This window comes from Rhinolophus ferrumequinum, chromosome 3, assembly GCF_004115265.2.
Source record: "Rhinolophus ferrumequinum isolate MPI-CBG mRhiFer1 chromosome 3, mRhiFer1_v1.p, whole genome shotgun sequence".
Classification (NCBI taxonomy): domain Eukaryota; kingdom Metazoa; phylum Chordata; class Mammalia; order Chiroptera; family Rhinolophidae; genus Rhinolophus; species Rhinolophus ferrumequinum.
Genome location: NC_046286.1, coordinates 96,610,881 through 96,636,709, shown reverse-complemented (window position 1 = coordinate 96,636,709; position 25,829 = coordinate 96,610,881). Strand labels below are relative to the sequence as shown.

The window sequence follows — 25,829 nt, the reverse complement described above, 5'->3', positions numbered from 1 at the left end:
CTGTATTCAAAAATACAGATCTAATCATCTGACTTCCTTGCTTAAAGATTTCTGATGGCTCCCTACTGTTTACCGAATAAAGCCTACATTCCCTAAATGACATTCAAGTCCTTTAAAATTTGGCTTCTGCCAAACTTAAAGCTTCTTCCATCATTCAGCTTTCAAACCCTGTTAGCCAGTCTTAGACTCTTCCCAGCAGGCAACATTGTATATTAAGCAAAATTCCCTTTGGCATTTTATTTTGTAGAAATCTGCAAGTTGATTCTAAAATTTATATGTAAATGTAAAGGGCCCAAAACAGCAAAGTCAATTTTGATGACAAAGAACAAAGTTGGAAACTTACACTACTAGATAATCAAGACTCATTGTAAAGTTATGATTTCTAAAAGTGTCAATAGACCAATGGAACAGATTGAACAGAAACAGACCCACACATAAGGTTGCCTGAATTATAGCTCAGGTATAATGCAATTTGGAAGACAAAGAGTCTTTTCAATAAATGATGCTGGGTCAATTGAATGTTCATGTGGAAAGAATAATGAATATTGTACCTACTCCATATCATGCACGTAAATAACTTTCAGGTGGATTAGACTGTGAAGGTAAAAACTCCTAGAAGAAAATATTGGATAAAATCTTCAATTTGTGGTAGGCAAAGTTGTCTTAAATAGGACAAATTTATCAATTTATCATTGATAAATTAGACCATATTAAACTCTAGAATTTTCATGTATTAAAATATGCCTTTACAACAATAAAAAAATCAAGGGATAGTGTAGGAAAGATACTTTCAATACCGTAATCCAATAAAGGACTCATATTCATAGACTGTAAAGAACTATAAGTTGGTAGAAAGTGACATACAACCCAATAAAGAATAGACAAGCACTTACATAGTCATTTCACAAAGAGAATTCCTAAATGCCAATGAGAATGCTGTTGATGAAAGAAATGTCCAAACCTTCAGAGAATTTTTATAACAGTTTATTTGAGCCAAACTGACAACATTGCCCAGATGCAAGATCTCAAATGCTCCAGAGAATGACAGGTTTTCAGTTTCTTGTATAGATTCGGAATTTAGGGGAGATCATAAGGAAGAGTACACGAAGCTGGGAGAAAGCAAATCGGGGATTGGATTACAGGGTAGTTAACAAGATATGATGTGCTGCCTTGAGGCTGATTATGCTTCCCAGGGGTCTGAAAAAGAGGCGTTTCAAGGATGTGTTTACCTGGGTGCACGGAAACAATGGACAGGGCTTGCTTAGGGCAAAGATAACTCTTTTATTAAAGAAGTTATATGCCTGAGGCTTGACTACCTACCATGACCTGCCAATTAGGAGTTTATGGTCAGATCATCCTGTTAGGATACTTTCTGTCCCTGGACTTGTCAGATTTATGATAGAGCGCCTTTCTCATCCATACTATGATGAGATGCTGAACATATTTACTATCAGAAAAATGCAAAATAACTCAGGATAAGATATCACTATATACCACCAAGACAGCTAAAGTTGTTAAATACTGAAAATATCCAATGTTAGCAAGGATGCGAGGCACTGGAAATTGGCGCACACACTGTTGAAGGGAGGGTGAGCTTGGGAAGTCACTTTAGAAAACCATTCAGTACTATTTACCAAGTAATTCCATCCCCAGGTATGTACCCAAGATAAATGCATGTGTCTATGCACCCAAAGATCTATACTTATTAGCACTGTTTATGACAGCCTAAAACAAGAGACATCCCAACTGTCCATGAATAGCAGAATGGATGAATAGATTGTGGAATATTCACACAAAGTATGAAGGCCCTGCAATGCAAAGAGATTGGACTTTACTTGTTAGGTAATGGAACGCCATTCAGAGGTTTTGAGCAGACCAAATCTGTGCGGCAGGGAGTTGCACCTGGTAATGCTGGGCAGAGAAGATATTAGCACGTATTAGGATTTGCACATAAGTTTTTCTTTTCAAAGGGCTCATGTTTATAACTCTTTTCAATATGTAATTTGGAGTTATCCAATGTCATTTTGAAATGGCTGTTGTCTTAGAGCAAAGTGTTTTAGCATCTGCGTAGATTACTTCCACACCCAAAAAATCATACTTTAAAACTTAAACAATACTCTAAATTTTACCCTATTGAACTTCTTGTTTCTTGCAAAGAATTTAAGTGCTTAAGATATCAAATTAGTTTTTTTAAAGTAGACTAGAAGTGAATGTAGTTTTATTTTTCAACTAATGACTTTACAGCAGCAGGTTTTTTTTTTCTTTCTTTCTTTCTTCTGTACAGTTGGTTGTCAGTTCTAGGTGAAGAAGTCATAGTTGTCAAGTTTTAGGGGCAAAAACCTGGAAATAATTTACGAAGAGAAAAGCCCATTCCATTCATTCATTTTGAAGTGCTTATTCAGCATCAAAATCATCTGTTAGTTTGAGTCTTAGGCTCTTTACCTACACTGCAATATTTCCCCGGAGGATATTCTTTTTAAACAGATCAATGATAATGTGTGAATGAAAAAGACAAGAGAAAAATCTAGATTTGTATCCCTATCAGGTTTTCTTTATTATATATATCATCATATATTACATGCAAGAAAATCACAATACAGCCTAAAATATTTAAGTATTCTTGAACAACAAGAGTAATACAATGTGAAGTTTATGTTTTTACATACAAGAACCTTAAACAGTCAAATAGAAATAATGTAAAAACAATTTAGCAGTATGCTCACTGTTTGATGTATGAGTCAGCATTTTTATCTACATGAGACCATTGTGATTTGGCAGACCATTTTTTTGAAAGCTACAGCTGATTATCCTGTCTTACCTAGAAATGTGCCTAACATGTGAAATGATAGCTTAGTCTTTACTGCAAGTGAAAATACTTATCAACAGTGAAAGAAATAAAGGTGAGACTAACACGCTAATTAAAACCCAAAACAAAACAAAACAAAACAAAACAAAACAAAACAAAACAAAAAACTAAAGCAAAATTACCAGTGCATCAAAATGGAAAGAATATTGTATATTTTAAAATGTTCCTCTTTGTGTATTACTACAAGCAACAATATATTCATTTGTCTCTATTTTCTTGGCAGGGACACATAGGTGAAATACTATATGGATACTCAGGCAAATATTTTTCACTTATTGTGGTAAAAGCAGATATGGAAGAACACCTGACAATAAACATAGGAAGCATGTTGTGCTCATTGCTAAATCTATGGATTTCATCCTATTTTTTTGAAAGATCCGGTTATACTTTCATTTATGAGGATATAAAATATGAAAAACATAAACTATTCTAGACTTCCTTTTTATGTTACTGGGTGGCATTTCTATATGCTCTTTAGATATTTGACTGCTGCAGAGAAGCTGAACCCATATGCAGAGCAGCAGGTCTGTATCTTTCCTTTCACTCCTAACGCTTGAGAGGAAAACGATGATTCCATGCTTCTCTCAGACCCCTGGATGGGAGCCATTGGAATGATATCATTGGGTAGAGAGTTGATTGCTTATGTTAGGTTTGACTTCAAGTTATAAACAAAGGAAGTAACAATTCTGCTGCCATTTCTATTGCTGGGGAAAAAGTAGTTTGTGGGCAAGAATTTGTTTAAAATTATTTAAACCAAGTCAACCACAGAGAATTTCATTTAATGAAACATATTCTTTATATTTTGATATTTCCCACAAATACATTACAGGTATTTTTTTTTTTAGCTAAGTGTTTTCAGTTACCTGAATTTCATATGTAATTAAAAATATATAGCCCATCTTCACTTTTCTAATGGAAATTTTCCTTGGAAAGCAGAAATGTGCCATTACTGTTACAAAAATTTAATGACAAGTACCAGAGCACCGAATGTTTAGATTCACACTTTATAAAAACTTGTGTATATGCTACATTTGATAGAGCAGATTTTTCCATTTTTCTAAAGTTCCATTTGCAATTTTTTTGATTTAACATAATAAGATGAAAACAACAAGATCACTTGTCGTTTTAAATTTCCAGAATTATTAAGTAGGTTAAAAGGTCAGAAAACATATTGCCAACGAAAGGTGTTAGTGGAAACTGGCATTTCTTCTTTAATTCCCTGCAAATTAATGAGAATTTATATACCTATTTAAATATATAAGTAAGTTTATATTGGTATATATATTCTGTTTATATCGAAAATATGTTTATATCGAATATATATTCCCATCATTATATATGTATATTCTCATTACATATATATTCCTATTATATGTAATATATAATTCAATGTTATGACATATAAAATATATATCATATACGTAATAGGAAATATGTATATACCAATATTTCTCATTTAATTCTCATTAAACTAATGGGAATTTTAAATGCTAGTCATAGAACAGAAATTTTTATGATGGGAGTGTTAAATTATAAATTGTAGCATTGAATTTTATGGATTCAGGGTTTATGATCATTCAAACTTTTCAGTGAAATTTATATTTTGTGTGGTAATAATACCTTAATTTGAAATTCAAATGCGACAGTATAGTTGAAAGCACTTTCTAATTTTTATTTTAAGTTTATTTCCAGGGAACAAATGTAAATAATGAGTTTGCAAGTAATTTATTGATTGTAGACTTTCAAATGAGGAGCTAAGACCTTGATAAACTTTATTTTATTGATTACTTTCTATTTTGATCACAATTGCTGTGTAATTTCCAAGGCTCCGTTTTGCTATGGGGTGTGTGTGTGTGTGTGTGTGTGTGTGTGTGTGTGTGTGTGTGTTGGTGATAGTTAGTTAAAAATATACTGTATGATGCAAAACACCTGAATGATAACAGAAACTTCAATCAAACCAGCCATTTAAAAAATCTCAGGGTCCCCTGATCCTTGAGAGGCTGTGGAGCTATTCCCACCAATTTGGGAAGTCACATGTTTATCAGACAGTAAACTAAATAAATATGTTTGAGAATATATATAGAACTGTTCTTCAAATGAATGTAGGTGCTCTTATGAGAAATAAAACGCACATCTGAAAATATTATTGATATTTTAGTTTTTCCGTTATGGATTTTCTCAAACAATGGAGACTCAAATTATATTGGTATGTGGGAGTCGCCAATCTTATATAGTGTTGATATGAGCTTCTCAGACTTCAAATTATTAAAAAATACAGATACAGGTCGAAACTATTCTTTTTTAATATAATAGAGTCAAATTGATTTAGGGTTTTAGATCCAACCTAACATTAATTTCCTACTTTCACAAAGATGTCTATGGACAATGCAAAAACAGAGTTAAACATATAGAGTTTTTAAATTTATGTCACAAACAGCATGGCTGTTTCCATGCAGTTAGCATTCACCAGAGTCCCCTCTCTCCCACAGCTCTGCGTGAAGTACAAGGTAGGCCTTTTCCCTCCTGGTGTCTTTTAATTGCTCACTTTCCAACTTTCTCTAAGTGAGAAACCAGCCAGTTAGAGAACAACCAGCATGATCACTTCAATGGTCTTCAGGATCAATAAGAAACTCACCAAATTGATTTCCCAAGTTCCTACTGGAAGCTTCAGCCTTGTTATGAGAAAATGATACTTTAAAAGAGATACTCCTATTTTTTATGTGCATATCCATGCATATAGGCCAAACTACCTCCTGGTACAAGTAATTGCAATGGACTGTCTCAGTTCTTAGATTTCACTGGAATTTTATTGTAGTGAACATTACTTAAAATGAATGGATCATCAACCATTATTATGAATTGTATTGTGCCATTTGGCTTATGAATTTTGTTATGATAAGATTCAGTTCATTGTTGGACTGATTTCACAATAAAAATGAAAAAGGAATCATGTAATCAGGATTATTTCCATCCCCTCAGTGAATGGAATTTATTACAAACCAACCAACCAACCAACCAATCAACCAACCAACCAACCAACAAACAAACAAACAAAAAACCCAAAATCATTGGACAGTTGTTCACGTAAACATAAATTTTTCTTATTGTTGGTTTTTCCCCCCTTATTCATGTAGAAGTTATGTGATTGATTCACAGGCAGCAATGGGATCCTAAGAAACTTGCCAGAGTCTATTTACAATATTGACTTTATGAATCCAGAATATAATCTGATATTATTCAAACCTAATTTATATAGATGGTGCAGTTTACATGGAAAGTACAGCTGGGTAGGAGGCCTATTGTTTTTCTCCATTCCCTTGAGAGATAAGGGCCATGAATTTCCATAAAGCGAATGAGTTTTGAGATAATACAGCAATGATCAGTAGCAGCTTCCCACTGAGTCAGAGCCCTGGGTGAGCCTGGGGGCGGATGGGAACAAATTGTCTCACAGCCAAAGAGAGTAACACGAAGGCCTTGTTATTTTTCTGTTTTCTGCATGGACCCCTGCAGAGGCAGGCAAAGGCAATAGGAATCAAGTTTACCACCTGCAGAGATGCAGGAGAACAAGAATAGGCTGATGGGTTTCTTGTACCAGTCAGGATATTGGAGATTGAGTTCTCACCTATTCTAAAGTCAAAATGGTAGAGAAGGGGGCCATGATTTCGTGAAATGGGGAATGTAGGTAGTCCACCATGACGTCAAGCTGTGAGCAAATGTATATCTCCAGGGTTTACTTTATTCAGGTGATGATGACCTACACTGGTCATTGCAAAGGGAAATCTATTCCATAGAGAAAATAGAGGGGCATGTGTCTTTGATGACAAACATTCCAGGGAGAAGTGAAAAATCTTGAGCAGAAATAGCAAAATCCCCACATAACCAACCAACCAACCAACCAACAAACCAACCGAAAACTTCACAGAGGAGGCAAATAATGAAACTCCTGACTATTTTATCCAAATCTCTTTATAAACGGGAACTCCTTTCTTTTGGAAGTCTCTGGTAATCAGACTCCTTAGACTGAATAATGTTCACTGATTTCAGAGCATGTCTTGACCATGGGAAGAGAAGAGTCATATGTATTGCTCTGCTAGGAAGACTGTAGAATTTAATCTTAATGTTATGCTGTATAATGGAAACTTCATGCAAATTGCCTTTTATTATTTTGGGAAAGTAAGAACTGTAATATGTCACTCAAAAACCAGGGGGGTTTTTACAGGTTGACCTCTGACTGAAGACCCTTAAAGGCTTTTGAAGACTGTATGCCTGTAATAGGAGTATCTATGGAAGCCAAGTCTACCCAGGCCCTTGCAGACTAGAAGAGACACCAGCTGATCTGTAGGCTTGGTTGTTCTGGTGTCACAGCACTATGGGTGGTGACACCCTGTTTTCCCGAAAATGAGACCTAGCCGGACAATCCGCTCTGATGCATCTTTCGGAGCAAAAATTAATATAAGTCCTGGTATTATTATATTATATTATGTTATGTTATGTTATATTATATTATACCAGGTCTTATATATATAAGATCCAGTCTTATATTATAGTAAAATAAGACCGGGTCTATATTAATTTTTGCTCCAAAAGACGCATTAGAGCTGATTGTCCAGCTAGGTCTTATTTTCGAGGAAACACAGCATTATGGCCATAACTGGAATGTGAAAAGTATCTCTGCCCTCCAGAAGCCCATCTCTGGGGGAACCAGAGATGGGAGAGCCTATGAGACATATGAATTTTCAAATATTGTGTAATATAAGGGCACTTCTGCCCTCCTTGAAATGGGGAAAAACAATTGCTATTCTTCCTAGAGATTCATTAGTTTCGTCCTCCACTGTGGATGGTGAAATCACAATCATTGGGTCACACAAATGTAATCTTGTCTTCCTTTTCTTTAGTATTTGTTAATTAGAACAGTTTTACTGTGCGTAAATTTATGAAGCTCACTCATGTTGTTCATTGTGTGTGACTATGTTCAACTTTACCCAGACTCTTGGGAGAATAGTTGTCTCCTTTATTCCCTCCCTGTCTCTTCTTAGATCTCCCTCAGTTTGTACCACTTCTCTCATTTCCATTTTGTGTTTTGTAATCCTGTGCATTCAATGAAAAATTTTCTAAGTTCAGTGGGTGATGCTAATTAAATCAAACATCTACGTATCTGAAGAAATTTCTTTTTAAGAGACTTGAAAGCAAATATGATAACCTGTTCTGAAGACTTAGCATCTTTCAAAAATCAAATTTCAGGGTAAAGAAAGAAGTTGTTTGAAACCACCTTTACTTGGAAGATTTTTGTTGCTAAACATTCCTACTGCAGTGCGTGTGACAATACTACTAAGCTGAGTTTCCTTCAGTGTCCAAAAGGACCTCTGTATTCCTTTTCTGGAACCATAAAACAAACACTTTGCTTTGTAAACCATGCATAGATTGCTAAGAATGTGATACTTAATTTGGAACTTAAGCAACAAACCTCTTTCTCAATTGCACTGGTTTAAATTTCATGCACGATTGTGGTGTGAGAAGCACACTATATTTGATTCATGAGGTAGCTCTGAATGACAACAAATCATTGAGTTGTGTTAACCACTGAGATGCACAGACAGGCAAATTCAGTTACTGCAGAAATTGTGAGCTACCCTGTCTCCTCATGAGATGTACTTTTATCATTCTTTCAAAACCCAAACTGAAGACACACCATGTAAAAAATATAAACATATCTGCTTACATTGAAAAACTTGGCACTGTTATGATTAATATCAGTCAAGTTTTATACTAACATAGGGCTGTTTTGTATTGTTTCCATAACTACAGAAGTTTTCTTGAAACAGAGCTGTATATCCATCCCACAGCTGCTTGCACTCAAGTATGGTTTCAGTAGATTCTGTTTCTGGTCTGATAGATTCTATAGAATCTGCAACTTTGACTAGATTGAATATATTTGAATACCTGCTCTATAGGACATCTTTTTAAAGATAACCTTTTTGTATGAGGGTAAGAATGCCAACTAATTTCTCTGAGCAACAATGCAGTGTGGTGCAAATAACTGAAATGGTAAAATGATAAAAATGAGTAAGCTCTCTCCTTCCTTCCTTATTCCATATTGATTCTCCTTGAGTCTTAACTCACTTTTTCCAGAGAAATAATAAAACTTTTGCGTTGACTCAGACCTAGTACCATATTCTTGGAATATTTTAATCTATTGCCATAGAGTTTTATTTTATCTTAAAGCATATGAAGGTCTCTTTTGGACATGAATGGATCAGAGACTTCTAAGCTTCTGCAGGCTGGGAGAGAAGAAAGAGCTCATCCCTTATATACCACATAGGGCTGTTCTTTCTAGGTATGGGGGGGTCTGCGCATCACTAAGCATTACTTTCCAAATGGGTTGGCTATAAAATGCCAACCTGAACCCCTCTCAAAGTGCAGAGGCAGCAGTAATCCTCCTAATTTCCCCTGTAGTTTGTAAAGTTTAAGTGCAACGCCAAGTACAGATTTTAATGCAGTTTTCACTTACTGCAAGTTTGTAGGAAATGCAAAGTTGAAAAATTATGCTATTAAATTTGTATTAGATGTGTGATGGGAAGAACACCAGAAAATCAATCTTTCTCTGAATATGTGCTCAGGGTCTAGAATCATCTTTTTATATGTTTAAGTCAGGAGATGATGTCAAAGGTTGATATATTTAATTTAATGATTTCTGAGTTCTTAAAATTCCTTTAAAATGCCTATGCAGCTATTCAATGTTATTTGAAAAGTATTAGGTTGGTGCAAAAGTAATTGTGGTTTAAAAGGTTTAAAGTAGTGGCAAAACCCGCAATTTTTTGCACCAGCCTTGTTGGTGCAATACCTTGTTATAAGATGCACTTTTAATCCACCCTCCACCCACTTTTCATATTCCTAAAATCTCAATGTCAGTAGTCCTTATGTTTATAATCTGAGTGCCTAGGACACAATAATATTGGTTGGATTAAATTGAACTTGATCCATCTGCTGCTTCCTTTAAGAAATGTTACGACATTACATGACAAGAGCCTGAATATTTGCCACACACTATAGCACACTAAGTATTTGGTTTTGCTTAATTCTTGAAGAGTTAGTAATGTACATAATTCCTTGAAGTTTCGTATTTTGATTTCAGTGGAAAACAACGACTGTGGGTTGAAATTACTTCTAATCAAATTCAACTGGCTCTTGGATGGATGTCTCAAAGTTAGGTCTTTTAATTGACTTGTCATTTTAGGCCCTAATGTGTTAATAGCAGTGCTCATAAATATAATCTGGATGCCAAATTCTGTGACAGAGTCCTGAAGCATCTCACACAGGGCAAATATAATGATTAGGCCAAGGTACTCACGAGGATTCATGTTGGTTCCCATCCCTTCTCCTAGCCCAAGTAATATAGTCTGTGAGAAAACAATTATGTTGAGAATCTAGGCAAGAATCTTGATGCTTTTACAATGCCATTGAGGATTCTTCCACACACCCATTCTCAGTTGGTGGACATTTCTATGAAGAGGATAATGCCTCTGGTTGTCTAGGCACAGCCACAGCTGGGGCATCTATGGCCAGTAGAGAAACAGAGAAGCTGAGGCTACCATGTCCTATCCTTAGTTTTCTTTGGCTGAAATGCTCTGGAGTTTGGAAAACCCTAAGAGCAGTATTGCTAGCTGAAGCTGGAAGAATCGCTCATAGGCTTCCTTATCTTGGTAATTGCCAGTAGACAATCGGTTTATGGTTACATAAACCGATTACCTTTATTGTAGGAGAGATGCAGTGCACACATGATTTCCACAAATTTGGAATGAGATATGTAATCCAAGCATTACCAAAAGGATCTTGTTTTAACTTTTGACCATATAAACATACCTGACTGAAGTAAGGACTTTGAATGCTTTGGGGGCTATGTGATAAATGTGGTTAGAGATCATCTTTTCTTTGTGCCTTAGTTTTATTTCTCTGCTAGGCTTTGTATCAGTGCTTCTGAATTTCAACTTTTGCTTGGATCCCAAGACAAAAAAATGCATGCTGTGAAAACTGGAAGTAGAATTTTGTTAGCATCTTTTGGGTAATATTAAGCTAACTGTGCCTTTTCAATAATGAAATTTGCAAGTGAATGGATGTCAGTTTTAGCAACACATGTCATATTATCTAAGGAAATGAATATCCTTTTACCAACTCAAAGCTATTTTTTAGAAGAGTTTATTTTGAAACTGCCAACTGTCTAATTCAATGTTGAGAGGTGTCTCCAATGGCCAAATTAAGAGTCTGCTTCTTTTGATGGCACTATTGAAATGCTATTTTATCATAGGAAGTTCTGCTTGAGGTCTTTTTGCCTTCTCAAGGAGGGCCCTCTCAGAGTTTCCTGCCAAGGGTGATCAGAGGGATGGTTCCACGTGAGAATTCACCAAGTCTCTCTCTCTCTGACAATGATAGTTTTCACTTATAATTTGCACTACAAATAGGGAACATTTGCCACATGGTAGGCCAAGCTTTTTATATACATTATCTCACTTGGTCCTGACCACAGACCAATAAGGTTGCTATTGTTGGCCCTACTTTTAAGAGAACACTAACGCTAAGAGAGCTTAAATGTGTTATTCAAAGCCACAAAGCCAAAAAGGAAAAAAAAAAAAAAAGAAAAGTACCAAAATGTGTACTCAGACCTGGATCCAGATGACCTCAAAGCTCAAACTTTTAGCCTCTTCACTAAACTCTTTTATTTGACTTCATCACATTGTTAATGTGGATCCAGAATATTACAGCAAAAAGTTTAGAACAAAAGTGTGATCAAGTAGCCAGTGGAGGTATTGGCAGTAGATTCTTAGTGACTCACTTGTGCCCCAGCTGAGTCTCAGCCCCCCCCAACCCCCACCTTCTTTCCTTTCTAACGATTGACGGGGAAAGAAGGATGCAGGAGCAAAGAAACAGGGAAAGGCAAGACGAAAGGAGAAAACACTACCTCCTTGGGATTCGGATCTCCACAGCAAGTAATTAAATGAAGAAGCAAAACTTCCACTGTACATCACAGTCTGCATTACTGGGCTGTCAAACTAGGAAGAGATCCCATCCATAAGGACAAGGGGGAAGTAAGAAGGAAGAACAAAGCAGAACATTATGTTGTCTTGAGATTTCATAAGAAAGTTCAGCCCACCCGACTGAGTCAGGGCAGCTACTTCTCTATTGGCCATGGAATTGCAAGGTAGTTCTAACAAATTTATGACAAAAGTGATTTTGAATGAGAAATATTGAAAACACACTTATTGTTTACTTTAGAATGCCTTAACTGAGAGTTGCCATTAGGCCGAAGTAATGGTTGTTGAGAAACAGCCGCATGAGCGGGAAGCAGCACTACAGCATCCCTCGAGAGAACTCATGTTATTGTAGCTCATTAAAAACAAGAGTTTCCTCTCCAGTGACTTACATGCAAATGTTACATTTTCCCTTATTGTGTTTCATTTGAATTAGTCTTTTTACTTGTGGAAGCTCTAGTAATGCATATATGTAAATAGATGTACACAAATGCATTTATTTGACATTCTAAATCTTTTTAAGACCCTGGTTTTAATGATTGTGATCAGAAAATGTAAAACAATTAAACACGATGCATATCCATTCTCATAATATTTGAAAAACTGAGATGATTAGAGGCAAATATATGACTTTACAGAAGGAAACTTCAAACCACTTATCTTGGATTTTGTTTTGTTTTCTCATCCAATGGATATATGGGTCGGGTCTACATAACGACAGCCAACTGGATCTGAGACAGTAAATTCAGTTATTCTGATACACGACAGCTGCCTTCCTGCAACATTGCCTGTGGGTGTCTGGTGCACATTTGTGCCTTGTTAGATTGAAGAATGGATGCTAATTTTAAGGTTGAGACGACTGGCAGCTTGTAGATTCAGAAATACTCTTATAAAGGAAGCTGGCACCCAGTTTTCTACTTGTGCCTTCATGGATAACTAACTACAATGTATTTGATTCATTTAATCAATGCAGAAAAAAGTTCAAAATGGAGAGCCTTTTGGCATCAGCCATCTGACTTGACTGTGAGATCAAACAAAATGGAGGATGGCCAAATCTTTACTGTATTTTATACCAAAGAAAACCAGTCAAAGAGGAGAATTGTCTTAGAGAAACTACTTAGAAGACTTACATTTTACAAAAGAAATCTTGACATTTAGAAAAGATCAAAAAGACCAACATATTGTGAGGACATTATATAAACATAATATTTAGGAAAATATTCTTGAGTCATTGTTAATATTTCATGTCCAAAACCACACAGGATTGCAAAGTAGATAACACATTTTTTTTCCCTCTATGGTCATTTGAGTCTTTCTGTTTTGAGATTAAACTGATGGAATCCGTATTTTTATAAAAGTTCAAACTGTTCTGAAAATCAACAAAAATATCTGTCAATTTATCATTCTGATTCAAAAAGCATAAGTATTCTGAGCAGAATTAACAAGAGAAAATAATCTGTAAAGGGAGCAAGCAGTATGGAGAAACTACTGAGAAATAGAGTACATTTTAATGCTTGACTTCCTGCATGAAGAAAGTGATGAACTCATTGACCTACTATTACCTTTTGTGAAAACCTAGATGGAAGCAAGGGAACTGTACAGTTAAAACTGGGGAGCAAACCATGGAAAGCCTGACTATGGAAAATCTCCCATGATAACTCTCAGGAAGTACTTGCCATGCACAAGTATCAACCTTTCTGCAGCTGACTTATTACCGCGTTTCAGATTACCTTTCGTGTTAATCTCTTCCCTTGCAATAATGGAACTAGGTAAGAGATGTTATTCTTTTAAAAAAAATACAACACCAGGAAATGAAGGTGGAAATGATGTCTTAACCGGAAGATAACTTTAACAGTAAAGGTAAAAAATAGAGCAAAGTATTCCCTTACGGAAGTCTAGGAAGTCTTGGATGTCCACACAAAGTGCTTTGATCAGAGGTAGCATTTACTTTACGTCTTACTGTAGTGAATTTAACAATCTATGGTGTTTTTTTTTTTTTTTTTTGATGAAGCCATAAATATTTGCTTGAAAATATATTACATAGAGAAGGTTCTTCTTCCATGATGATCTCAATTTACATACCATGGCCTGTTGTAGTCCCATTGGGCGTCTTCTTTGTGATTATGTACAAAAGCTGAACTCATTAGTGTGGTACAGCTTTCTCCTTCCCGGTGGTTGATTTAGTTTGGATATCCCTCTAATAGGCAGACTGAAGTGGACAGAGAGGGAAGAGTTTCGATGACTCAGAGCAGGCAATTTCCTAGGAAACTAGAGCCTCCAACACATTCTTGCAGTGACCTGCTTCCACATAGATGATGGCCTGTAAGCTCAGTGAGGGTCTGAATGACATAGGACCCAGTTAGGGCAACGGAGCAGTTTCTACTTCCAGGTTTTCTAGCTGAAAGAAGAAAAAGAACAAAGACGGTGAGCATTTCAGGTTGGGTTACACCACACATTTATCGGGCATCTTCTGTGTATCAGAACTGTATTGAGAGCCTTTGTGTATTCTTTCTGCTACAAGTCTCAGAGTTTTTCCTAAATGTCAAGATATTATTTAATCTCTTGGTTCAGTTTGAATATGCTATTGCATTTGTATATACTAGTGAATAAGAACTATACATTGATCATCAAAGAGGTATTATTGATGGCTTCCTTGAAAAAGTATATTTTAACCCATATTCTTTATTTCCCTCTGTCCTTGACACTCTTTTCCTCTCCTTACTCTCAAATTATTCATGATTTGATCAAAATTTCAAAAAAAATTATAGTACATTTTGTGTTTATTTCTAGATAAACAAATTTTTATTTTTCACCCAATTCTCAAAATTAATGTATTTTTTTCTGAAGCAACTGATTTGAAGTTCAGGAACTTCCCCATTCCCACCTCCATTGTAAAGCTAGCATATATGAGGTGTGGTCAAAAAATATGGTTAATGTTTAAATTAAAAAAAAATAATACCACCATAAAAGACACATTGCCATTAACCCCCCTCAAAATACTCCCCCTCACTTTGAACACACTTATCCCATCATTCTTGCCACTTTCTGAAACTGTTCTGGAAGTCCTCTTTCATGAGTGTCTTTAGTTGCTCTGTCGTGTCCTGAATGGATTCAAAATGTTTATCTTTCATGGTCATTTTGACTTTGGGGAAGAGCCAGAAGTCCCATGGTGCCAGATCTTGTGAATAAGGTGGATGAGGACACACTGTAATGTTCTCATTTGATAGAAATTGCCGACCAGAAGAGATGTGTGACACAGAGCACTGTCATGATGGAGGATGAAGTAAAGACACGAAAGAGGGCTCCCAGAACTGCTTTAGAAAGTGGCAGGAATGATGGGATAAGTGTGTTCGAAGCAAGGGGGGTATTTTGAGGGGGATTAATGGCAATGCGTCTTTTACTGTAATAAATTTTTTACATTTAAACATTCACTGTATTTTTTGATCACACCTATAGCAACAACATGAAATTTGTTCACATACATAAAATGTGGCTTGATATTTTCAAATAAGGGAAGGGGGTTATAGAAACTAAAAAAGAAGTTTTATAGTTAACAAATAACCATTGCTTGTCACTGTTATAATTTTTGGTGAGAAGAAAAGGAGGTGTTTGTATAGCCAGTAAAAAGGGATGAAAGATTTTTAAACTTTATTTTGGTAAATATCAAACTTCAGGAAAAGTGCAAGAATATGAATGAAACGAAGAGCACTTGTATATCCTTTACCCAGATTCACCTACTGTTAACATTTTACCCTATTCACTTTACTATTTTTCCCTTTTTTCTCTCTTCTTCCACACACACACACACACACACACACACACACACACACACACCATTTGGTACTAAGTTGACCTTTTATCCCTAAATATTTTAATATATATTTCATAAAAATGAGAATAGAATGATCAATACTACCATTGGAAGAGGCAGCCTGCCACGGGCCCTGGGTGTTTCTGCCCATCCTTGCTGGCTGTGCCAAACTGCATGCCTTATCTGTCCTCTGACTTGGCACAGTTTCTGCTGATAGTCACATATGCAATTAAGTAGGTCGAGGTGACCACAGCATTGATGACTGCTTGCTTCAGGGGAGAGTTGTTTCTGCCTGCTGCAAAAGGGGCTGAGACTTTATCTCTGAGTCCCTCAGCTGTTACACTGAGTGTCCAGTCACCATCTGCAACACTCTGTGGGATTTGGGCAGGGAAATCACTACCGTGCTAAAGCTTCTGCTGTTCACTGTGCTGTGAGCAATAAGCTGTCTACATCCTTTTGTCAAATTTTGGCACCTGTGGAGTTGCAGCAAGACAACCTGCTGGCTTACTCAGACACCTCTGGAGACTTGTTCTTTCTTGACATCTTCTAAGAGGTTGAGATTCTTTCCAAATTGGGACAATAAGCAGAGTGCCAAGATAGAAAATGCTTTTTTTTGGAAGAGAGAAGGCAAGGGCTCATGGGTGAGGTTTGAGGATATAAAGAGATTCCTTGGGAGCTGGTGGCAAATGTTCTGGCTCAGGTGGTGCAGAGGCAGGTGGTGAGTGGTCCACCTGCCTTAGGTATTGATGAACATGAGTTGAGTCGATGGATGGAGGTTGAGTGTTGATGATAAAGTCTAAGCAGCTCTCAAAGGGCACTATTGTTGCTGCTTGCTCTCCTGTGGACTAGGGACTGAGAGAGTGCTCTGGGCTCCATCAGGAAGGAAAGCACAGCCACACCCAGTCTTACGTCAGAACTAGAAACATCTAGAGGAGAGCACACTGCGATAGTGGGTAGAAAGATGCATACCCATAGTGACAGGGAAAGAAGAAAGCCTGGGGGGCTTTGATTAATGAGTGGAGGAACTGTTAGACACATAGCTAATAAAAGAGTGAGGAACGCTATGCTCTTAGGGGCTGAATGAAGCACCTATGTTCTTTGACATTAGATCCCATGATTTAAGCCACTGTGCAGATGATTTAATTGGGACAGAATCATGCCACTCAGTGAGTTTCGCTACTGTGCATTTCCATTTTAATAACTATATTATGGCTAACCTAAAGAGACTTTCTTGAGGCCAATAAAATCCCATGAAATCCCGTGGAAGAAGCTGTTGAAAGCCTGAGGTTTGACGCTGCTCAGCCTGGGTCTGTCTTGGACAGGATGACAGCCAGATTAAGATCCTTATCCAGAGAATGACTGAAGAGTTTGAAGATTTCCCTCCTCCCCACAAGGTAGAATACTTCACTATCTTTCTTATAGGGAGGCCGTGCTGGCAGCCATGCTGATTTAGGGCCAATAGAGGTCCAGGATGGCACTCTCTAAACCAGGCAAAGCCTCTGAAATCCAAGAACAAGCCCAGGATAGGAAAATCCAACCTTCTCCAAACCACGAGGCAATGTGGATATGCCTCTTAACTGAAATAGGGGTTCCCGCAGTAGAGACTGATGTGATGATCACCAAAGACTTGTGTTCTAAAAACCAGGCGTTGGTGGATCCCAAGGAAGCAGTTAATTTTTCAGGCAGATAGAGCTCTGCATGCCCTTGCAGAATCAGATTCCTTGTGGAGGTCAATCTCCCTCCAATGGAGGAACTAGAAAGCCAGGTCGCTGGGTTAGAGCAAACATCTCCCTCAGAACATCTACTGCCCAACCTTGCACATCTGTATCCAGATTTGAAAGCCTTTAAGGATAAGGAGTACTGGGCTGAGGTGTCATCATTCTCAGGAGATCTCAAATAGCTTACACCCTAAAGAGGGCACAATGAGGGTAGGGGAGAAAGGAAAGGGCAGGCGAACATAAACTTTTATGTCTCTTTCTGATATCCACGCACAGATGACTAATGTACCAGGATCTCTTGAGGAGAGAGAACCACTCATTCCATTAGTAAGATTGAAAACAGAGTAAAATGGTAAAGGCAGGAAATGTGCCTTCTGGTGGGGCTGTTGGGACCCCTGTTATGCACGACTTCTGCCCCTTCCTAGGCTGCCTGTGTAATTGCAAGTGATAAGTTACATGCTGGTTCTGTGAATGCCATGGTGTCCAAGGCAGATGTCCTGATCTGGACGAGCCACTGTAGAGAGGTGATGGTGGGACGCGAGCACAACAGATCACAGCTCAGCTTCAGGTTCCCTTCCGGCTTCATAGCCCTGTGTGGCCAGTGAAGAAAGCTCGTGGAGGATGGTTGCCAACTGAATTCAGTTTTGGCCCCTGTAGGTGTAGCTATTCCAGACGTTGTGACTATCACTATAAATCAATTGACCACGGTGACACCTGGCATGCTATCCTGGACTTTGGTCATGTCTTTTCTCAATCCCTTTGGCACTCTAAGGTCACCTGGCTCAGCTTCCAGAGCATGGTTACCGTGCAGCCTCAGGAATACTTGGATTCTCCTGCCATTTTCCACCAGTGGGTGGGCCAAAACACAGAACAAGCCTCTCACTTTTTGCAAGTGACTTGTTCCTACTATAATACATTGATGACATTATGTCGCTAAGCCCCAGTAAAGTTAGCAGATGCTAACTCAACAGGAAGGCCCAGGATTGCTCATTAGTTTCGGCAAGATTCAGGAACCAGCCACCCAAGTCAAAATTTGGGGAGTGATGTGAACGACTACTTAAAAGTGGATCCTAGAGACAGTAAAGAAAATACCCTCTGTGTTATGGCTCCCTAACACCAGAAAGACTGAAACTTAATTGCACTGTCCAGGTATTGGAGACAATATGTGCCTTTTCTATGTACACATTTTGTTAAGGCTGCAACTTATTCAGAAAATCTACCAACTTTGGCAGGAGACCTAAGCAGCAGGTGACACTGGAGAAAGTATCTCAGGTTGTCTCGGCAGCCCAGCTGTGGGGCCATTTTGAACTACAGATTTCTTTAAGAGGAGGCCGCCTCCATGAGGTGTGCCCCTTGGTGCCTCCCTGGCACCAATACTCACTTCAGTAGAGGAAGGAACACCTTCAACCTTGGAGGTACTGGAAGGGGGACATGATTGATGCCATCATTATATCCAAATTCTCACCCTGCCACCTGCTAAAACCATCACATGGTCCACTGAAGTTAACAGCTCTGATTGCCAACTTGCCGTATTTCTGGGTTTATCACTTCAATCTCTATGCAGTGGGATCAGAAAAACTTATGTGGGCTCGGCTGGCTCTTAGTTACTCTACATGCCTGATGTCATCAAAGGCAGCTCCTGAAGCGAAGCCCACTGTACACGTAAAAACACAGAGATAGAAGCAATCTTGCTTCAGTTAAACTCATGCCAATTCATATGCTTTTCCTGACACCTGAGTGTCCTTGGATTATGCCATGGATGACTATCAAGGCTGCAATTACTTGGTGACCATGCTCATATGGATTGTCCGATTTCATGGAATAGTGATCCAAATGAAGTTTATCAACAAATCCCACATGGAAACTGTCTTCTTTGGTATATGTTTGCATGTGGGAAAGAGGGGGTCACAGGATCTCTCTCTACTGGGCATGGGGTCTACTGTGTGACTCGTCGTTGGCTCCCTGCAATTGTTGGCTATAACACCACGCTTTGGATCACATTTCCTTTGCTAGGTCCCCAGGTACAGATTGCTGTCCTGTCTGGGGGAGACATGGATTCCTGTTTCCAGACAGCAGTGTGAGCACTGTTCCCTGGCAATACAGCGCACATTCTAGAGGCTGGTCAGGAACCTATTCTTGACTTTAGCTACCACAGCCAATGAGACGGGACAAGCCACAGGACACCAACAGGCCAGGCAGAACTCCCTGAGGGTAAATGGATCACTGATGAGCCTCAGACTACACTGTGGTGTGATTGTCAACCACTCCTGTAGTGTTTTAATTATTACCAACAACATGGTGGCACAATCCACGCATAGCATAAGAAAGGAAGCTAAGTGGCTATCTGAGAAAAGACCTGTGAGGGCTCTCTGCGACGTATTCAGCTGAGTCAGGGATTCTGGAGGGCATGGCTGAGGTCCATATTGTTTAGCGATCTGAACGTGTGGATGGGGATTCTGTGAATAATAACCCTAATCAAGTATTGATTGAAATAAATGGAACAGATTTATTTGTAGCCCTTGTCAGTATGTCTAATCCAAATTGCTAATGGGGTGACATAATCGTATGGAAATTGAATTCAGCCAGGAATGTGTTGAGCTGAGAGGTGAGTTATTGGGAGAGGCAGTCGACCACGTGTCCCTGCACAGTCTTGCTGACTGAGCTGAACAGCAGGCCTCAGTCGCTTTTGACTCAGTGTGGTTTCTATAGTCACGTAGTCGATTCAGAACCTTTGCTGCCCGAGCACATGTGGACCACGGCAGGACCACTTTGTAATTGCTTGCCCTGCTCCCAGTGGAGGAGGATCAGTTTGTTTACAGCTGACGACTAAAGATGCTGCTGAACCCTTAGCTCTGGGCTCTGCAGCTGCAGTACAGCCATTGTGTGCAGAACAGCAATCTGGGCCCATTGTGTCCCACCAGGGGACTAGCAGGCAGGGGAGCCAGCACTCCCCCGCCCCAGGCTCCTGCTGTTTGTGGTGCTGTTGGTGGTAAGCTGTTTTCTCTCTGGTCCACTGAGTCACTTTATTTATTTTTGGCACCCATAGTGTGGCCAGCTGACCTGCTGGCTTGCTGAGATCTCTGTTTTGGAAGTTTCTAACTGCCGCCATTTTCTGAGGCTGGGCTTCTTTCCTGACAATAACCACAGAGCTGTTATAAATTTCAGTACACTTGACATTTGACATAGATACAACATTTTCATCCACCATCAGCTTTCCAACTTGGTCAACAGTTTTTAAACTGTTATTTTTTTCCCAGAAAGTCCATGAGCAAATCCCTTTGGGCTATTTTTTTAAGCCTATTTTGAAAAATAAAGTTTTGATAACTTTTAGGTTCCAACTGAAGCTTGTATAGAGCACTTTTAATCTCTATCCATAAAGCAATTGGAGTGCGTTTCCTAACCCTGGAGAGAATTTAAGAGATCGTCTTTTCCAACTTCACCAATCTATGGAAGGAAGCAGAGGTCTTTAAGAGGTGAAGTGACATGCAAACTGTATCGGTTGAGGAAAGCTGGCTTAATATTTTTACTTTTGCTTTTTGCAGCTACTTTCTTCCACTTCCATTTTCTCGGCCCTATTTGTGATGCCATCTAAAGTTGCAGCTGAAGCCAATAACAGCCTTGGGTACTTTTGAAGCTGAGCAGTGTTTTAGTCAGTAATAAGCTTCAAAATCTCATTCATTACAGAAACAATGAAAGCAGAGCCACAAAAAAACACTTTTGGAGTTGGTGACTCCCAGGCAAAGTTCTCCATTTACCTAAATCATTACGCTTCTTCCATGTTCTCTTGGTGAAATCAGACATATTGGTATGTAGGTATAACAAGGGGTCAAACTTCAGTCAAGGAAAATTCAAGGAGAGGTGGAATAACCTGGTAGTTCAGAGGATCCAGACTCAATACGCCATATGCTTCCTCCTGCTTTTAATATGAATTTATTTTTTCAATGTATCTTTTATCTCATAAAAGGAAGCTTTGGTGGTTACTTTTGATGTCCACTAGAAAATGCTAGCCCTCAGAGTCTGCATGGGGTAATCAGTCAAACCCAGAAAGGAACCTTAATTCCCTGTCAGTCAAAACAGACTGGAAACAACCTGCTTGTGAAGCAGCCAGTGGTGTGGGATGCCAAGCTCACACAGCTGGTGGTCATCTGACAGGGAACCTGTGTTCCCTGGCTTCTAATCTTGCGTTACTTCACAAGAAAGACTGCAATTATTCAATCTTTGGTATGCTTCCCACAGTTGAGTATTGGTGACTTTTCAAAGAATGCTATTTTTCTCAAGGATGACTCATTCAAAACAAAAGAATGTGTCAATTATAAGGCCTATTCTTAGCAATGTGTCCTTTAAATCAGTGAAAACAGATCTGAAAGCTACATAGACTTTTTCCCCTTTGGGATTGTAACTAAAAAGTGGCAAGCTTCAAAACAAAGCAAAACAATAGTGAAAACCCAAATAAACAGAGTCCAGTTCTGTTTTGAGAGATCATAAGTATCAGTATCTTGTTTGTATTTAGACCATATATTTTAAACGAGAGAGAATAAGAGAACAACGATTTCAGAATATTGGTTAAAGTCTGGAATTATGGGATGTTGCCATTTATTCCAGGAAAACGTTGAATTTTGAATAGATCTGTGCCTAACTGGGACTGATGGTCTCCAGTTCGCTCTTTGAAACTGCTTAGTGAACCCTTCATTTTGTGAGACGTGACAAGGTGTCCCTTGAAAACCTGGATTATGATAAGTTTGAGAACTTCTCAGATAAGTTTGAGAACTTCAGCTTAAAAAACAAAATGCAAATATATAGATATAGATATATGCAGCACACACAGACACACACAAACGCACGCACACACACACACACACAGTAGGACTTTTCAAAGCCTTAAAATGCTAATATTCAGTATTAGTCCTGAAGACCAAAAATAAGAAAGGCAATATTTCCTAACATTTGTCTAAAGAGCTAATTTTTCATGGATCATAGAGTAACATTTCATTACTGTAGTGTTCTGTATGAACCTGGTTGAACTTGTAAAAACTAAAAACATTATTCAGAGTCATCCCCTATGGTTCCCTAAACATCAAATCTTCACATCTGAATTCTTGCAGCATCCCTGCCATGTAGGCAAAATGCTGATGCTTGAACATTTGAGGCTTCCAGTGACGAGGAAATAGCAAAGTTTAGAAAGTACTTTTTTTGGTTGTGTTGAAATCCCTTTCCCTGTAGCTTCCGTTCTTTGGCTGTAATTAGTAGAGTTGTATTAGATAAGTTCAGTTCCCGATGCATATCCTTTTAAATATACGAACAAGGCTATCTTGTCCTATCTGGACTTCCTATTTCCCAGGATAATCGTGTACATTTATTTCAACCATTTGTCATATTGAGGGATTTTAATTCCCTTCACCTCTGAGCACAACCTAATTTACTTGTTTCATTCTAATAGAGTGGAGCTATCATTTCTTTGGTTCTAGACACTAGATTTCTGTTGATACAATCAAGCTATAATTGCAACAGTTGAGATGGCCTGTATCACATTGTTAATCCGTGACATCTCTAGGACTTTTTTGTTCATGTTTGCTATCACTCATATTTTATGATTCTCTAGTTGGATTTTTGGACTCAAGTTTTTCTCTAGTAATTACTATAGCTTAAGTTTTTACTTACTTTTCTAGTATGTTTGGTTCATTACCTAATTACCTAGATTATTCGGCATTCCTTCATTGATGGGAAGCTTAAAATGGGAATCAAAGTTTATAAATCTACCACACTGTACTATTATATCCAGATCATAATTCAACATGGTACAGCATTACAGAAACTAACAAAGGGTTGTCAAATCTCTTGTTGAAAACACTATTGATGCTGGCTTACCTGATTTCCCTGTCCCGCAATCCTCAAAGAAAATAAAATCGGTTTTTGCATAACTACTTCCTAGAGTTTATCTTGCTTCCTAGAGATTGCTGCTTCCTTTCTAAAGCTCTCAAAATACACTTTAATAATCTGACCTAGGTTTTAAAAACAATCAGTGCAAAGCTAAATATTCTGTGGCTTTTAGTTGCTACAAAGTTCCCATTAAAATTAGGACTCTACTTATTTCCCCTCATTTTTCAGGATTCCTCCCGTTCTTTGCTTCTGAAGTTATGATTTGTGTTTCATTAATTATGTTTCATTTCAAAGTTCCCTTAATGTTTTAAGATCACCAGGAGATTTCAACTCATTCAGAGGCTCTCAGTGTTCTCTAATATCTTCACCTTTTTTGGATTTTAATTCTTTCGTAATAATGTTGCAGGATGGAGATCATTTTCCTCAAAAGAGAAAGTTGAAATAAAATGATTTGAAGAATTGTACTTTCCTCCTGTCTTCCATTAATATTGTCTTACTCTTTCCATCTGGCTAGCACTATAGCAGAAAGCTTTCTTTTGAGACATCAGTATAATGTTTCAGATTTAGACTAAAGTCAGGACAGCTGGGGCATAATTCTAGGCGTGACTTTAAGGACATCACAACTAATTTGGACCTTGATGTTTCTTCAACTATTAAACACGGTTGGTCAGGTTGATTAGTGACTCTCAACTGAGGTTTTTGTTGTTGTTGTTGTTTGTTTTCTTTCCCAAAATCTGGAGATATTTTGGCTGTTGCAACTGGGTGTGGGTGGACGCTACTGGCATCTAGCAGGTAGAAGCCAGGGATCTGCTAAACATCCCACAATGCTCCTCCCCCATGACAAAAATTATCTACCCCAAAATGTCACTCGTGTCAAGTCTGAGAAGCCTTGAATTACACCAAACTTATGATTCCTTTGGCACCATTATTTCATCCCTTTTAACTTTCCTTTACAAGAGCTGCAGTTTAGTTTCTTGGGGAAAAGGGAAAAGAGGAAATGAAAATAGTAAAGCCTGGTTAAGTGGTTTGGATTAGTAGTATTAGCCAGTTGCCTGGCGCTATGCTACATATTTTGCATGGACTCATACATCACATTCAAAACTAAGTGTTTACCTACTGTAAACTAAGTGTTACCTACTGTACTTATCACCATTCTGACAGATGAGGAAATTGAAACATAGGGAGTACCAGAAAATTGCCCAGGATATTTCAGCCAGTCAGTGGTAGAATCTGGATAAATAAATGAGCCATCTAAATTTTTAGGATTTGAAATTACATCCGCTATTCTCATCTTTCCCCTTACCTGATGAACTTTTTTTAAATTAAATTTGCATATACTCAAGTTCATATAAAATATAATTATGACTTTTGCTTTAACCTCACTTTTCAAACCCCACTTGAAAAGACTTTTATTATCATTTTATATATTTAGAAAGAAAGCATGAAATAAAATAAAAACAAAACATCTCTAGTCTACATTCCCCATTTGTGAGATGAGGAGGTTTGGGCTAGATGATCTCAGTGTTCCATTTCAGTTCCAATATTTTAAGAACTGTGACTATTTTTCATCTGCTTGATAAATCCAACTGCATTGTTGGGGTTTAAATATTGATATTTACTTACATTGTAGCCATTTGGAAGTTTATTTGTCCCATGGAATTTCTGAAATAACCATAATTCTTTTCAGTTAAAGTGTGTGCTAACCATACTGCACACTTCCATCTGCAGCATTTTAAGGTTTTATGAGTGACATGTATCTCTTCTATTTCCAAAGAACAGCTCAAAGAAAGCATTGTTTTAAAATTAATTTAAATTTGAATGAGCCCACATATAACTATATTTGGAGTTTTGTGAATATAAGGACGTTTTAGCTGATATGACTGAGAAGAAGAACAGAAAGAGTGAGACATTCTTGGTAAGTTGGTAAGAGTGGGTTAAATAGGTGATTGCTTTTGTCAAACACAGAGGCCATGTCCCATTTTATATCTGATATTCACTACGTTTTCTTATTGTCAAGGTTTATTTTGGTGGTGTTAAAAACTTGACTTTTCTTAAGCTATGTTTATATCATAATGTAATTTTCCATAGGTTTTACTTTGTTGCTTTTCTATTTGATATCTGATATGTATCTATTTCATCACAAGAAAAACATTATTCATTTCTTACACTTTAAGGTACTTAGATGTACCATTAGGACACTCTGGATCACACACACACAAACACACGCATATGCACATGCACACAAATATATATATATATATATATATATATATATATATATATATATATATATATATATATAATTTCCTTAATCTTTATAAAGATTTGATAATATGTGTAGAAAACAATTGGGTAGGGCTTGATAGATTTTATAGATTTCTAGTATCCCTGAGATTTCTGGTGTCTGTATGGAAAATAAAATAGTAGGAAGAATGTAGCTGGTTTTGGACAAAAAAAATGTGCTGTGTGGGTCAGTTGTTTTTCTTCCCTCCATCCCTCCCTCCTTTCCTTCTTCCTTCCTTTCTCTTTCTTTC

The 25,829-nt window shown here is 37.8% G+C and overlaps 1 protein-coding gene across 2 annotated transcripts in view; it reads right to left on the bottom strand.

Annotated features, from left to right (window-relative positions):
• The window catches only part of OPRM1 (opioid receptor mu 1), a 164,114-nt gene that overhangs the window by 93,316 nt on the left and 44,969 nt on the right, over nucleotides 1-25,829 (bottom strand). Inside the window, exon 4 of one of the 2 annotated variants that reach the window (XM_033094729.1) lies at nucleotides 13,889-14,287. The exons of the other annotated variant lie outside the window; for it this stretch is intronic. Within the exon in view, the coding sequence (XP_032950620.1) occupies nucleotides 14,249-14,287 (39 nt within the window). The 3' untranslated portion in view covers nucleotides 13,889-14,248. Of the gene's footprint in view, nucleotides 1-13,888; nucleotides 14,288-25,829 lie in introns of those variants that run through there. 2 annotated transcript variants of the gene reach the window in all.